Source organism: Heteronotia binoei, chromosome 2 (genome assembly GCF_032191835.1).
Source record: "Heteronotia binoei isolate CCM8104 ecotype False Entrance Well chromosome 2, APGP_CSIRO_Hbin_v1, whole genome shotgun sequence".
In the NCBI taxonomy this organism is placed as follows: domain Eukaryota; kingdom Metazoa; phylum Chordata; class Lepidosauria; order Squamata; family Gekkonidae; genus Heteronotia; species Heteronotia binoei.
Genome location: NC_083224.1, coordinates 154,300,018 through 154,316,687, shown reverse-complemented (window position 1 = coordinate 154,316,687; position 16,670 = coordinate 154,300,018). Strand labels below are relative to the sequence as shown.

Genomic DNA, 16,670 nt, shown 5'->3' with positions numbered 1-16,670 from the left:
CACGACAAGCCTTTATTGGCATAAAAAAATATAAAGTAGAGGGTGGGGCAGTTTACAGATTAGGACAGTACAGAATGCATACAGAATAAAATTAGGATTACAAAATATAAACAAGGTAGTAACATAGTAAAACCTGATACATAGCACTATTTATCAGGATGAGTAACCATAGCTCTATAAAGAAACTTTGCTACTATTTCAGTTATTCCCAAATCAGAATTATCAAGCAGGAAAAGTACCTTAAAATCATCTGGAGTCTCTAAAATTTGGGCCATTATGGGATACAAAAGGTCCCGGTGGGATGCCAAATAGAGAGGACACTGGAGAAGAACATGGGCAACAGTCTCAGCACAATTCATTTTATATGGACAGTACCTACTCAAATAGGGAGTCTTTTGAAATCTGCCAGATAAAATGGCTGATTGGAGCTATAAACTGATAGAGGTACAGAGCTGGAAGGTTTACATTTGGAACAATCCCTAAGTTCAGGGGAGAACAGGTTCTGTTGGCAAGACTATAGAGAGTTTGAAGCTTTGAGCCCAGTAGACTAGATTTTATTTTTTTTAAAAAGCCGACTCAAGAGAGCAAGGATAAGGATTCTAAAGATAGATTCAGGGAACTTATTTTCACTTCAATGTAAGATAGCGAGCTAGAATTATCAGATTTAGAAAGTAGCTGGTACAGGAAACTAAGCAGGTCACAAACCTGCAGTGTATTCAGAAGTATGTAGCTTGTATGGTTATTTAGGAGTCTGGTTTTATTTGCAAGGCCATATATCAGGGGTGGCCAAATTGTGACTTGGGAGTCACATGTGGCTCTTTCACACATATTGTGTGGCTCTCGAAGCCCTCACTGCTCCATCAGCTGGCTTGGAGAAGGCATTTCAAGTCCAAGTTGGTGGCTTGGAGAATGCATTCCAAGATGGTGGCTTGGAGAATGCATTTCAAGTCCAAGTTGCTTTCTTTCCACCTCTCCCTCCCTCTCCGTATCTATTTTCCTTCCTTCCTTCCTTCTCTGACAATCTTGTCTTGTGGCTCTCAGACATCTGACATTCATTCTGCGTGGCTCTTAAGTTAAGCAAGTTTGACCACCCCTGCCATATATTTTACAAAAACTGTGTGGGATGCTGCTGAAGTCTTGGGCTGTAGTTAGGCAGGCATTTTGACGATATAGTTGTTCCTTTATAGATTAAATGGGCTCAGTCACACAGCCACATCTGGTGACCATTCCCCTGTTGTACTCATCCCATCATATGACCAGTTGAATGCAGAGTAAAGAGCCACCAGAGAAAGTCCAGTTCTTACAGATGTCCATGCATTCATTCCACATTTCCAGATGTCTGAACTCCCATCTTGCAAAGTCAAGCATTTGGGAACTCTGAACCTTCCCTTCCATTTCTGCCTCCTTTTCTCCTCTTTTGGATCAGGTAGCAATGTGTGCATAAGTGCATAATCAATCCTGGCATTGTTAATCACCATGGCCAAGCAGTCATTCTGGATCGGGAGTCCCCAGATGAGTTGTTTTTGAGCAAAAAAAATCCCCTCTCTCCTGCTTTCTTTTTTCTGTTTGAGATTGACACAACGGTAAATGTACTGATGTCAATGGAACTACTATCATGCAAATCTGCACCTCCATGCATTTCAAAGAAAACCAGCAAAGGGAAAGAGACTGAGGGGGACTGGAGTACTTGGCTGAGGGACTGAGGAGGTGTCAAAAAGGAGCTGAAGCTTCAGGTACACTCTTATGCACATGGGTAAAAGAAAAAAAGAAAAAAAGGATGCTGCAACAATCTGAATGATTGACCATAGAGTGAGTGCACAGTGCACAGAGTGAAGCCACTTCAGAGTGGGATGTTTGATCAAAGCTTCCTGCAACTATTTAAACCACCACCAATAGAGACACAGCCAGAATCATGCCAAGCCTCCAGTGTGACCGCAGCCTTGGTTTAATTGGATTTCAGTGGTAAATCTACAGTAATTTTGGGTGGTCTGGAACTTCTTAGAATATGATGGCAGACTTGGCTGAATGGGTGGGGTGGCATAAGTGTGTGAATTCCCCAAGCTTATTATGAGCTGAGCCCACCTGTTCACTAAAGTTTCGGCCCAGTTTATATTGAGATTTTTTATAAGAGATACCTCCCTACTGGTCTTTCTCCTTTCCTTTTGTGAAGATGAGACCAGCTCCAGGATCTGCCTAGCAGTAGTGGAGAGTTAGTGGATTCTTAAGGTCTGGATTCTCTTGAGCATGCGGAGGAGTATTCATTGATGCTGACATGCATTGTACTTTTCATGTCTCTGCTTCTGAATTGGAACATATAGAAACTACAAATAACATACATCATATTGATAATGTATGCTCTGTAGAATACTCCAGAGTTTTAAGCAATGAAGACCTCCACAATAAAGACTTAGGACACCCTCCATATACTTCTTCCTCATTTGCAAGAGTGAGTTTGTTTTGTAAATGAAGACAGTTGACAGGTTAATGCGGGAGATTCCCAGGTTTGAAAGCATTCTGCTTTCTGGATTTAAAAAAACAAAACAAAGCAAAAACGATTATCAAGAGTTTCTCATGAACTATTAGCTAGCTTGTGCTTCTTACAGCCACTTGGGACTAGTGGAAGAGGAGTAGAAGAGCTGCAGATGGAGTGGATCCTACTACTATTCTACTACTCCAGTGAGCAAAGTTTTTCTCCAGGCTAAGGAGCCCTCCTCCAACAGGCTTTTGGAGGACAAAGGGGGTCACTGTTTTTGTGTTCTAGATCTCAGAATTGCAACTATATGGATAAAGATATGGAGTAGAGGTCCATCAGTAGCTATTAGCCACAGGGTATAGATGGTACTCTCTGTCTGGGGCAGTGATGCTCTGTGTTCTTGGTGCTATGGGGGGGCAACAGTGGGAGGGTTTCTAGTGTCCTGGCCCCACTGATGGACCTTCTGATGGCACCTGGGTTTTTTTGGCCACTGTGTGACACAGAGTGTTGGCCTGGATGGGCCATTGGCCTGATCCAATATGACTTCTCTTATGTCCTCATAAAGCCTGTTGGAGGAAGTCTCCTTAGGTTCTTATGTTCAAATGTCTTCTGCATCCAAAATATGACAGGTTCTGAAAGTTGTCCTGCTGTCACACCCTCTCACTTTCCAGCCCTCTGAATAGGTTTGAATGATCCAGACTGGGAGTTGAGTCATGTGGCTAATATAATGTAATAAGAAGTCTTGTGACAGTGAATTTGATAACTTAAATATGTGTTGTCTGAAGAAGTATTTCCTTTTGTCTGTCTTGAATCTATTAATTTCATCAAGTGACCCCAAATTCTAGTATTATGTGAGGAAGAGAGAAAAAAATGCTCTCTATCCACATTCTTCACGCTGAGTATAATTTTATAACCCTTTGAAAGTGTCCTTGAAAGTAACTTCTTTTCTAAACTAAAAAGACCCAAACTTTTTAGCCTTTTTAGCCTTGTAAGGAAAGTTGTTCTAAAGATGCATACATCTTGGAAGGATAACACTGGTGTGGTTGTTTGACTCACACAAGATATTATTCACTTTGAGCTCCTGAGACTTTGGCCCTCAACATACAAGAAATGTATTGCTGCTGTCATCAATTTCTGAAGAAATCTATGTGCAAAAAGATCCTCCTTCATGTCTGTTATTTACACTTCGTGCTGCAAGGAACATCAGTTGCACCAGTGGCAAATACATTTGCTGGGTAAAATGGAACCCAAGAGTAGCACTTTAACTGGCTGGGGACAGAAAGTGTGGCAAATTTTAATAGAGATAATGGAGGAGACACTGGTAAATCAAGTGCATCATGCCCATCTTTAATTAGCTGCATCACCAAATCCTTAAGTCTCAAATTATCATACTGCTCAAATGTGGATGCTGTGGATGCTCATTAACAGTTTCCAATTTCTTTGGTCCCAGCTCTGGCAGAAGGGAAGGTCTGGCAGTTACAGCTAGCAAAACAGCAGCAGCTTTAAATAATTTTCTATGCATGGTGCCAAACCGTAACAAGACCCTGTGTGCTTCTTGCAAACACATGGTCCAGAAGGAATGAGCCCTTGCCAGAATTCCACAGTTTTAAGTGCAGTGCCGAGCAAAATCCAGCATGAAGGCAGCCCAGCCTCAACAGGCGTCCATAAATGTAATGGCTTAATGAAAGTGATTGCAAAGCTGTCCCCTCCATACACCCAACAGCTGCCTCGGTGCAGATGCTGATGGATATAAGCATCTCTGGCATGAGAAGGAGGCCCCAGCAGGCAATCAAAGCCATGGAGACCTTCAGGGTCTTTGCTTTTTTCACCCAAGACAAAGAGCATCCAGTGAAGCTGGCTAGGATCCAAGAGCATCAGGAGAGGGAGCGACAAGGAACTCACTGTTTCTAGGCAAAAGAGTACCTTCTTGTTTGGTTTTTGCTCCTTGTCAATCCAGTTTCACAGATTGGAACAGAAAAGGAAAGTGGAAAAAAATAAATAGTAAAAAATACTTATACTGACTTTTTAAAAATCCTTTGGATGACAAGTTACTGCCTCCTGAAAATTCAGCACAAAAACTATGATTTGCCCAAGATTTTTTTTTTTTTTGGGGGGGGCAATTACCTACAATTTTGTGGTAATTAATCTCATGTTCAGTATATAAATATATGAAACTATTGAAAAAGTTGGGGAGTAGTGGAAATTTTAGCCCTCTCAGTTTTTTCCCAGGCTTTCTTCTTGCTTCTATATAAGCTGCAGCCATATCACATGTCCCTTTCTTAGCATTAAAAAATATCAAAATTTAGGTATATTTGTCCTTCTCCTCCATAAGTAAGAAATAAGTGATTATATATAAACTAATGAAATCTGCCTTCTCTGTGTTCTTCCAGTTAATGCATTTTGTGCTGCAGCACTTTGGTTGAAGGATTCTCTTCCTCTGTGTTTTCTTCACCTTTGGCCATCATTTTTTAAAACAAAAAGTGATCAAACCTTTTCATTTTTCCCATGCCTTTGTCTCCTAATTGACTATTTCTCTTTCCAATTCTGTCTCTCAGCCTAGCCCCTCCTTTTCCCCCTCTTAAACCCTAGCATACACTTTTCGCAGAGTGATGTTGTAGAATATTGAGGATAGAGACCAGAGGTGGAGGTTCATATGTTATGGCCACATGATACTGATTGATTTTATGGTATATTAACAAAATAGAGTCAAGGCATATTACAGTGTTAGTTAAAACAATAAACAAGATAATAAAATATAGCACACATTATGGCCAACCCTGAACCTAGCCAACAATCTACCAAATAAAATTACTATTCTGGATCGGAAAGGTCCATGATGAGGCTCCTGTGCAGTTTTTCAAGAGCTAATTTGCAGTATTGTGGCTGCTTTGAAGACTAGGGAACCTGTGTTTTATCCTTTCCCCCTTTATCTCTTTAATGATTGCTCCTGCAAAGCAGTAATTAGTTTGTGTGTGCGAAAAGTACAACTTGTCCTTTTCCCCAACCTGTCCTTTTTTTTCTCCCAGTATCTCAACTTTCAAGGCAGATATAGGATTATAGTAGAACAACACAGTATCTGAAGAAGTGTGCATGCACACAAAAGCTTATGCCCAGAATTAGCATTGTTGGTCTTTTTTAAAAAAACTTTTAATGTTGATTTTAATAATAACTTGAACAATAAACAAAAAAAATAAGATTTAAACATTAATCCACAAATAATAAAATAAAGTGGAGCAGTATTAGGTTACAATAGCAACATTTAAGGTTTCAGAACAAAACTATAATTTTAAGCTTTTTTGGAATTGTCTTCTGCAGTTGTGGCTCATTTTCTGTATCACTGGATTCAAACTTTGTTCTGCTGCTTCAGACCAACACAGCTACCCACCTGGATCTATCTAATAGGATTATTGTGTATGTCAAACTTGTATTTGAATTTGAAAGCATAGTGCTCGTTTGGGGTGTGTAGAGGTAGGTGGAGCTGAAAGAGCTCTTTTAAGAGCTGTTCTTGAACAAAACACCTCTGAGAGAACTTGTGACTGACTCAGTAGGTGCATGTGAAGGAGTGTCTCGCAGTTTAGACAGTTCTATTTTTTTTTAAGCCATTCACACAAAGCAGACTCTTATCTGGGAGAACTGGGTTTGATTCCCCACTCCTTCACTTGCAGCTGCTGAAATGGCCTTGGGTCAGCCATAGCTCTTGTAGGAGTTGTCCTTGAAAGGGCAGTTGCTGTAAGAACTCTCTCAGCCCCACCTACTTCACAGGGTGTCTGTTGTGAGGTGGGGAAGATAAAGGAGATTGTGACTATTCTGAGACTCTGAGATTCAGAGTATAGGACGGGATATAAATCCAATATCATCACCACCACCTATTAAATACTGTTAAATAAACATCTCCATCTGTGCCTTGTCTGTCTAGTCAAATATCAAAGAAAAATTTATTTCTATTTAGCTCATAAATAAATACAGGCTTGGTCTAACAGGTCTCCAAAGAAGAGGCCTTAGAGTTCGCACTCCAGTCCTAACCACTACAGCAAATTGGGTAAAAAAGTCTTCAATAAAATATAAATACATTTTATACATATACTTAAATATGCTTTAAACATATGCATGGATGTGTGTATATAAACTTAATACTATTTAAGACAGCTAAATAAAACTGTTTGTTTGTTTTTTTAAATGAATTTGTAATGGAACACTTGCAGAAATCTGCTGAAAGCAGTTTGGTTGTCAGAACCTAGTCTCTCTAACCACTACACTGCACAGACTCTTAGCTAAATGCAACTTAGTGTTCCACTATGGTAAATATTTCTAGCATTACAGAACCCTCAAACCAGGGAGACACTGAAGGATTCAGTTAGCATCACAAGGAATTTAATGGTCATACAGTCAAATCATGACTGGTTTTCTACAAGGGTCAATAGAATACAGATTCAGACAGTTTCCATTATTTTTTATTCATGACAAAATGACAGTACTTTCTGTCAGGCTATATTTCTGGGGGCCCATTCACACTCAGTGTTACAAGTTTCCAAGTGATGGTCATGTGTGCGTTAACCAGCTTGTAGCTATGAGCACACTGTGAGCACACTGCTGTCAGAATCAAGTGCCTTGGACTGTATACCAGAATTTTAGATTAGTTCCCAGTGAATAAAAATGCCGACAGCATGAAAAGAAAGAATAGTCGTTGCCCCACCTCGTCAATTTATAAGAGATGAAATATCCAAGTAGGGCTTGACATATTTCTATTTCACATATATTACTTAGGAGTAAAGCAATATTAGGAGTTAAAGTAAATATAATTAAAGTGAAAGAATCCTAAGCATGACTTTAAAGCACCATCTGTTGCTTCTGATTGCTTATTAGATTATAAAACATCAAAATGGGGAAAGGTTGATAGAAATGACTGTAAGTCAATTGCATAAGTGTAAGTAAAATAAGATTAAGGCATTAGTCTTCTATGCAGTCGATTAGCAAGAAGATAAAATTTGGAACACATCATAATAATAGCTTGGGAGTTAATTTCCTCATTGCTTTACTAGTGTCATGATAGGGCTAAATCTGATTTCAGCATGCAGGCGGAAGTTAACATTCATGAGGAATGGATATAGTGTCACATCTTCAAAGGCATAGGCAGATAACAGGGCTTTCTCAGCAAAGCTGATTTGAAAGGGGGATGTTTTTCATGATATCCTTTGTCTTTTCATCTCACCTTTGCCTTTGGTAAACAGATTTTTCAGTTTTTGATACTGTTACTGTATAAATTATTGTAAATTTGCATGCTATATGAAGCAAGATCTGTGTCAAATATCCTTCAACTTTCTTTAAAAAAAAAAAAGCACTATTGTGTATCTTTGGCCTTTTTTACATTTTTTCTACATGGGGCAAGCAACATTTCTACATGGGTGCAAGTAATGGTTAAGGGTAGTGCTGAGTTGAATCCATGATTTGGACTCATCTAGGGGACAGTTCAGTCATAAATGTTTTAAATAAATAAGTGTTCACTTGTGTTTAAACATTTTAAATAAATAAGTGTTCTCAAACTGCAGTTTGTTCTTCCATTGGTAATGTAAATTTTTGTTCTCTCTCTCTCTCTGGATTTGTGTGGATATATGAGAAAATGATAGTATAAAAGGATCAGGCAGTATGTGAGTTGTACTAGCATGTCACGATTCACCATTACTCATGCATTGAACTGTGGATGGGGCATCCTCCGAGAAGGAGACCCTCGCTAAAGGGCAGGGTCTCCAGTTGTTGTTAGCCACCAGCAAATAATATTCAGAGGGATACCTGTTTTGGAATATGGCAGATTCATTTAATCATCATGATCACTTGCCCTTTTTGGATCTCATACATGAAATACTTAAGAAGTCAAGGGGAGCCAGTATTCTCTGAGGATGACTCCAAGACAGCAGCCTAGGACAAGATCCTACCCTTGGAACCCCTGGAATTTGGAGTCTAATAATCTGGCCTTCCATTTCAGGACATCTCCCTCCCCTGTGCATGCATGCATAATCACCCCCTGATCCCTAAGAATAGGGAGAGCAGCATACTCACATAGAAACTTACATCAGAAGGTGGCATATTCACCCAACGAAACAAAGTTTCCTTTCTCATAACACTGCTGAGGAGCAATTCCTGCTGTAAATGTTTTTAGGTCAGGAATCCAGAGATAAACCAGAAAGGTGGGGCTGCAAGGCAGGATACAATCCCCCTTGTGGAACAGGCTGGTATAACACTTTCTGACCACTTCCTTTTCTCCACCTTCTCTTTACCTGGCTGGACAGCTCTCCTGCTGTTTCAGAAATCATGACCTAGGTCCAGCTTCTTGTTCTGCTGGACAGCTCCCTTGATGGGGAATCCAAACATTTCAGCTCTACTCTTTGCAGAATGAAATATGACCACCATTTCCATGGTTACAGGTATTGAAATGGCTGCTAGCTTGCTGCAAATTAATTAATGCTGCCATTTCTCAAAGGTATTGTTTGAAAGAGTAATGTGAATTGGGTCAAAATAGATGGAAAAATGAAATATAGTGTAAGAATATTAGTCCTGACCTGGGTAGCCCAGGATAGCCTGATCTTGTCATCTGTCAGAGGATGAGCAGGTTCGGCTAAGGTTAGTATTTGGATGGGAGACTACAATGGAGTCCAGGGTCACTATGTAGATGCAGACAATGGCAAACCACCTTTGTTCATCTCTTGCCTTGAAAAATGTACAGGGTTGCTAGAAGTTGTCTGCAACTTTCCACCACCTCCACCTTCATAAGGACATCAGATAGAACTGCAAACAGATAATGCATATATGTCATTTTCAGTTTCTGTTCTTTTTTTTTCCTGCATTAGCACTGCCAAAGAATAAAAAATGTGTTCTGTCTATTCGTTGAACCTCTGCTAATTAGTACCTTGATGTGAATATACAATAATCTTAGAAGCATAATTACAGTTCATGATTGTAGAATTCTAGCAGTTTCCAATTATGGTAATATTGGAAGAATTTAGTTTTAAAATTATGAGTAGGTGGCATTAAGTTACAATGAATTAAACAAGTCTAAGAACCTTGGATATGTGCAGAAAGGGAGGTTACAAACAAGAGATTATTGTTGCTGGTAATGGTTACATGGTGTAAAGAATGCCTGTTGGGGGAAAAGTGGAAGGAATACTTGAGGTCGCTATTAACTGACCTGTGAAGTGTTGGTGGCACTCCTCAGTCTAAATGGACATTTCTGGGAAAAAAATAATTTCTGACATATTAATTGCCTGCAGCCAAATTCATTCTAGTAAAGATGTGCAGAAGGAGAGAGAGTTTAGGATTTAGGTTTAGGATTTAGTACCAGTGGGAGAAGAAATTATTATAGAGGGCCTGGAACTCCAAAATCAGAAAACTGATATCAAGCACCAGGCAGACCATGACATGTGGACAGGTTGGTGGGCTACATTTACATTGTTAGATAAAGCTACCTCAAGAAGAAGCATCTCTTCAGAGTTTCTGTTATTGAGTGGGTTGTTCCTTATTTTTTGCAGAAAATATGAATAGCCAAGGGAGGCGGGGGGGGGGGGCTCCTTTGTGTAGAAAACTGGAGAAAGCATAATCAGTGTAAATAAGAGATGCAGGCTGCAATCCTGTACTGAGGTGCATACATAGAGTCTGTTAATTTCAATCGGAATCTGTGTTTCCATCCTAAGCAAAGATACATTCTTCTTAGCCAGTTGATACCAATGGACTGAGGAGGAAGTAACTCCACATAGGAGGCATTATTTCTGTGCCTAATCTTGTTGATTATAACTGTTTGTTACTTAACGGATGGGGGGTGGATTATGTCTGGACAGTGGTTTCCTTTTAATTTTCTGATCCCTTTGGGGGGAATTTTATGATGTTGGCTGGTTATTTTTGTTTTGTTATTGCACTTTTCTTTCTTATGTAGATTAGAACATGTAAAGTAAAAGGCATGATCCAGTCAATATTAAAGCTCTGTGTATGCACTGAATATGGGTAGACAGTGTGAAACATGATTCCCCCCCAAAACACAATTTAAGCATTTGTTTATTTCAAGGAAATCAACCGTTGCCTATTGCAGTCAGTGGGACTTAGATATACTTTGCTGGGATCATGCTCTCAATTGTTAAATACGTTGCTAAAAATTCAGTTTTTAAAACACTTAAAATGAAAGAGTTTAAAGTTATTGTTGGTTTGATCCCACCTACATTAAAGAGAGATCGCAAACAGGCCGTTACTACAGCACTCTTGAAAGCTGTTTTGGTGAGCTTTGAAAGGGGACAAAGTTCTATAGTTGCTCTTTTATTCTAGTTGTCTGAAAATATATGAATGGCTTTACGGCCATCAATTAGATCTCAACAAGATAGTTGTGGCCTCTGTCTGGATTCCTGCAATCAATTTTCTACATAAGGAATTAAACATGTGTCTCTTGCTGTGCAATGATTTCACCTCCCAATAAAACACCTATTTGTACACAACAAAGCTATTAACAAGCCATGTTGAAACTGTAAGAGTAGAGAGTACATTACTCCGATAAATTAACAGGCTCTGCAAAATAATTAAACCTCTGTTAGATGCCTCTCACTTAAGAAAGGTTGTTTTGCAGAGAAGAAGAATTCCTTTCCATTACTCCCCATGACCTGTAATGGCTGCTAATTTATAATCTCTTTATTTGTTCCCGGCAGGGTGATATCCAGCAGCTGTTGATTATCAGTGATCCCAGAGCAGCCTACGACTACTGTGAGCATTACAGCCCTGACTGTGATTCCCCTGTGCCCAATGCTCCTCAGGCTCAAGAGCCTCAAGTTGATGAGGTGAGTAATGAGTCATGTTTTACCAGATTTATTGCACTTTAATGGGTGTGCTGGAGTCTTGCTATTGCAGGAGCATTTAGTTACAGCAAAGAGAATGCCTTCCTTACTAAGATACATGCTTACCTATCTGTTCTCAAATGTTCTTTTATTGTATTTAACATTTCTCTCTATGATTTTTTTTTTTTTTAGCAAAAGAACATTTATATGACTGGGGTAGTCATCCTTCCCAGCACACATGTCACACAGTGGCATGGCAGGCCATTTTGCTCAGAATGCAGGGCTAGTTCTCTGCTCAAGCAACTGAAGCAAGCCCCTGAGGAGCTGGCAGTGCTGCTTGGGCTGGCATCATGAGAGAAGTTGATAGGCATGGCTTATGCTTGTTATCACCTCTTGGATCTGCACTGCTGGCAGCTGAATCTGAGATGCACCTCAGTTTGCCTGCAGAATGTCTGGCCAAGTTCAACCATTGGCTCTTCTGTTGTGTTTGCTGACATGCTAGCATCTTAATAGGTAAACATGACCTTTTTTTCGACACTTGAGCCCTAAAGTCTGACTACCTCTTTTATATATTGTTTCCATAAAAGGAAATGATTATATAAATGTGTCTGTGCATAATTTAATTCAGAAAAACACATTTCTTTTGTTAGTAAAACCAAAGGTACATTTGGAATCCTATCGCCTTAAGTCTTAGTTGTTTTTATAAGTCACCCTGGTGGTTTAGACCCTATAAGGTTCCCCTTTTTTAAAAATAAGCCAGTGGTTTTTTTTCCTCCAGCTATTCTCATTTAGAAGGCTAACTGGTTATGTCTTCCAGATCCCAGCTCCTGCCCACCCTCACTTCCTCAGTGAGAGAAATAGTGAGCTCAGCTGTAGCATGCATGCATGCAACTCGTTCGCTTTCGCTCTGTCCCTCACGTCTGTGCCAGTATACATGATTTTAGCTTTTGGTAAGAGATTCAAAGCTGGTATTTGATAATTCACTTCAACTAGGAAGCCCTGGAGTTGTCCAGTTACCATTTTTCAATCACTTTGCTCAAGAATGGAACATTTGAAACTTGTTAATAAGTATTCAAATGCTATGGATTGAGGGTAGGATTCTTTAGGAGTGGATGCACCATTACCCATTTCAAGGCTGAGGCAATTACCACTTTTCTCCAGGAGTTATTAACTACCTCTAGGACCCAGTCAGCTGGCTCCCTTCTTTCAGCAAATTTAGGGAACCAGCATAGCCACGGGGTCCATTAGGCAGTATGAGGTGGCTGCCTGGAGCATGGCTCGGGGAGGGAGGCTGGTATACCTTGTGTGATAGCAAAGGTTTTCTGCCAGAGAGTGGTGGTGATGTTGACTGAAAATACATTGAAAGAAAACCTATGAGCCAAACCTTGGCAAGTTGGATTTTTTAAAAAATTATTTTGAGTTTCAGTGACTCACCTTCACTTTATAAATTTTGTTGCATTTAAAACTAATGCATCTCCTTTTCAGATGTTACTGCTGAAATGTGCAGAATAGCTCACTCGTGTTTGTTTCAGCTTTTAGCAAAGTGGGAACAGAGGTTCATGTGGAGTTCACAGATTCATAAGGTCATCCAGAGAAGAATGATTGTGGGAATCCAGACATTCCAAGATACATTTCATGAGGATCTGTGAAACCTTCTCAGCATCCACTACTACTCTTTGGCACTCCCATCCCCAGGAATTATGTCTGATTTCCTCACTGCCAGTTTTCTGAAAACAAACTTAAATAAATAAATAAATACATTAGGAAAACCCTTTTTAAATTGAACTCCTGCCCTGGTGGGGTTTTTTTTGACCTTTTATAATTTTGTTTTGCGTAGAAGACTTTTAATTGCAATGATTTTTGTTGCAAGCTATCTTGACCATTTTGTTTAAAATAAACAAAAAATACAGTTATTTCCTAAGGAAATAAATCAGCACCTGATTGACATTAACTTCTCACCCATATTAATTGATAACTGTAATAGACATTTGTGGTTCTCATATAGAAAGATATCTTTTCCCTCATTAGGATATCAATCTAATGTGCTTGTGTGCACATTTCAAATATGATTGCCTGAATGCAAACATTCTGGTTTGCAGGAAGAATACAATATTGTGTGTCAAAGTGGAAAGGTAATAGGCAGATGGTTTTTCATGCAATCAACATAGATTCAGTTGGAGTACTGGAGTTCATCCTGGGTTCAAGTTCCTGCTTCTCTTGAGCATAACTGCAGCTCTGTGGAAGTAATCATTTCAGATTCAGTTGTCAACATCAGTTGTTAAGATAATGAAGATAAAGGTTGCAGATGTCAGAGAGGCTGTGAGTCATTGCAAACTGCATTACATAATGACTTTGAAGATTACAGTGACGCTGAGTCATGCAACATCATCCATGGAAACTGCCAGGCAGTATGAAACCTTTGGAAGCCTGAATAGCCCTGACTGGCCTGACTTGTCAAGACTTGGAAGCTAATCAGGATTGGCTATAGTTAGCACTTGGACGGGAGATCACCAAGGAAGACCAGACTTGCTATACAGAGAAAAGCAATGACAAGGAACCTCTTACTCATCTCTGGCTTTGAAAACCCCATAGTCCTGCAGTCGCCAAAAGTCAGTTGCAACTTGACGGCACACAGTTCCAGTTTACAGTTCCAATGACCTTTAATGGCATAACAGACAGCACACAGTTATGATTATGTTGACATTAAATTGGCCAGGGCTGGTGTAACTACTAAGAGCCTAGGGTTGCCAGGTCAGTGTTGGAAAATGCCTGGAGACTTTGGGGGTGAATCCAGGAGAGGGTGGAGTTTGGGGAGGGGAGGGGCCTCAGCATGATACAATGCCATAGAGTCCATCCTTCAAAGCAGCCATTTTCTTCAAGGGAGATGATCTCTGCCAGCTGGAGAAAAGTTGTAAAAATGGGAGATCTCCAGGCCCTGCTTGGAGGCTGGCAACCTTATAATAGTCTGACTTTTGATTGGTCAAAAAAGCAGTACTTACTGCATTCCAGATTACAGCTTCCAGTTCAAGGCACCTCCTTGGCTGCCTCTGCAAGTTCTTGGTTATTCTGATGTTGTTACTCTATGGTTACTCCATTGCACTATTGTTATACTATACATTTAATTGTTAGCATAGTTTGATTATTTGGTTGTGAGCCACCTTGAGCAGGTTCTAGACACGTCTCATACAAATGTTCTAAATAATCTTTCACAATTGGATTGACTTCTTTACACAAGATGATCCAGTTGCAAATGACTAATATAGTGTCACATCCAACAATATGTGGATGGAGCCCATGTCTAGATTCTGGCACTGCACTTCAAATTGAAGGGTTTTTTACATGTTAAAAGAGCCACTATTTACAATTAAATGGCCCTTTAAATAAATGTGAGAGCTGAACATCTTTTTTCCTTGGCAGCTTTTTTTGGGGGAAAAACCCTAAGCTATGACTTTTGTAAACATCCCCACTGCACTGTAAACCTAAATGCACTGAACTGTGTCCAGACAAATCACATTAGCTTAGCTGTATCTCAGAACTTGGGGAGAAGGAAAAAAGAGCTATTCAGCCATGTATCCCAGCCTTCTCAAAGCTGGATTGTTCATTGCAGTACATATTCTGAGCAAGCAGCTCAGTCTAATTCGAAAGGGCCTTTGCTGTGAGGCCTTCCTTTGGAATGATATCCCACAGACTCATAAATCTCACAGCCTGACTGGAGATGGAGCAATTGCTCCCAAATGGGAGCTCTGCTTCATTTGTCTTGGCCCTGCACCAATTGCAAAGATTATGTGGAAGAAATAAAATAGACGCCTTTAATGAAAACTTTTGGGGAAGGGAAGATCCCGATGAAATGCAGCCCTATTCACTTTGGGGACTCAGTACTTATTAAGCTTTGCCTTTTCTGCAAAGACCTCTGCCTCTTTAAAGAGAAAGTTTGTGTGCAGTGCCAATTTCATCTCTAGCACACAGTATTTACCTGCACTTGTAGGACTGAAATGTATAATAAACTTCCTAGTTAGGAAAGGTCCTCCAGGGTAGCCTTCTCAGAAGTGCTACCTGTTCCACCTGCAGGGCAGGAGAGACAGGCACAAATTAGAAGTCTCAACGTGTGGATGAGACAATGGTGTAGAGAGGAAGGGTTTAAGTTTGTTAGGCACTGGGATGCTTTCTGGAACAAGCGGGAACTGTACAAAAGAGATGGTCTCCACTTGTCCCCAAAATGAACCAGGCTGCTGGCGCTTAAAATCAAAAAGGTGGCAGAGCAGTTTTTAAGCTAAATCTTGAGGGAAAGCCGACAGGAGATGAAATGTCTCTGGTTCGGGAGGACTCATCTCAAAGAGATGAAGGGTTAGCTGTTACTTTTCTACCGGGTAATGGATCAGAGTTGTCCACTGAGATGGTGACAAACAGTATGGACTGTCTGCCAAAGTCTCGAGGCAGCAGGAGGAAGGTTGAGGGTCTAACTTGCCTGGGAAATTATAGATGTTTGTATACAAATGCTAGGAGTGTTTGAAGTAAAATTGGGGAGTTGGGGGAAAACATAGACATTGTGGGAATTTCAGAAACTTGGTGGAATGAGGAGAATCAGTGGGACATGGTAATTTCTGGATATAAGTTACATCAGAAGGATAGGAAGGGAAGAGTTGGAGGTGGGGTGGCTCTGTATGTCAGAGAGGGTATACAGTCCAGTGGACTGAGGTCAGAGAATTAGATTCCCTTCTAGAAATGCCTTGGTTCAAAATAGAGGGCCCAAAAAGAAATTTAACTATGGGAGTTTATCGCCCACCAAATCAAAATATACAGGACGATTATAATATGATGGAAGGATTAAAGATAGTGGCTAAACGTATAAACTGTGTCATAATAGGCGATTTTAATTACCCGCAGATTGATTTGGTCAATATGTGTTCTGGTCAAGAGACAGAGATTGAATTTCTAGACACTCTCAGTGACTGTGCTATGGAGCAGATGGTCACAGAACCTACCAGGGGTGGGGCGATCCTGGATTTGGTCCTAAGTAATGCCCAAGACCTGGTGAGAGATGTAAAAGTGATTGTGCCGCTTGGGAGCAGTGACCATAACATTATTGATTTCACCATTTGTATAAATAGGGAGTTGCCCCAAAAGACCAGCACAACCACTTTTACCTTTAAAAGGGGTAAATTCTCTGAGATGAGGAGGCATGTGAAGAGGAAACTGAAAGGAAAGGTAAATGAAGTCAAAACCCTTGGGGAAGCTTGGAGGCTATTTAAAACTACAGTCCTTGAAGCTCAGATAAAATATGTACCACAAGTTAGGAAAGGCACAAACAGGTATAAGAAAAGGCCTGCATGGCTAACAAACAAAGTTACGGAAGCTGTAAAAGGTAAGAAGGATTCCTTTAAGCAGTGGAAAGC

General features: G+C 40.1%; 1 protein-coding gene across 4 annotated transcripts in view; it reads left to right on the top strand.

Moving 5' to 3' along the window:
* Window positions 1–16,670, top strand: part of COL11A1 (collagen type XI alpha 1 chain) — a 335,777-nt gene that overhangs the window by 82,984 nt on the left and 236,123 nt on the right. For all 4 annotated transcript variants that reach the window (XM_060232292.1, XM_060232289.1, XM_060232291.1 and 1 more), the window contains exon 5: window positions 11,152–11,280. In XM_060232292.1, the coding sequence (XP_060088275.1) occupies window positions 11,152–11,280 (129 nt within the window). The remainder of the gene's footprint in view (window positions 1–11,151; window positions 11,281–16,670) is intronic.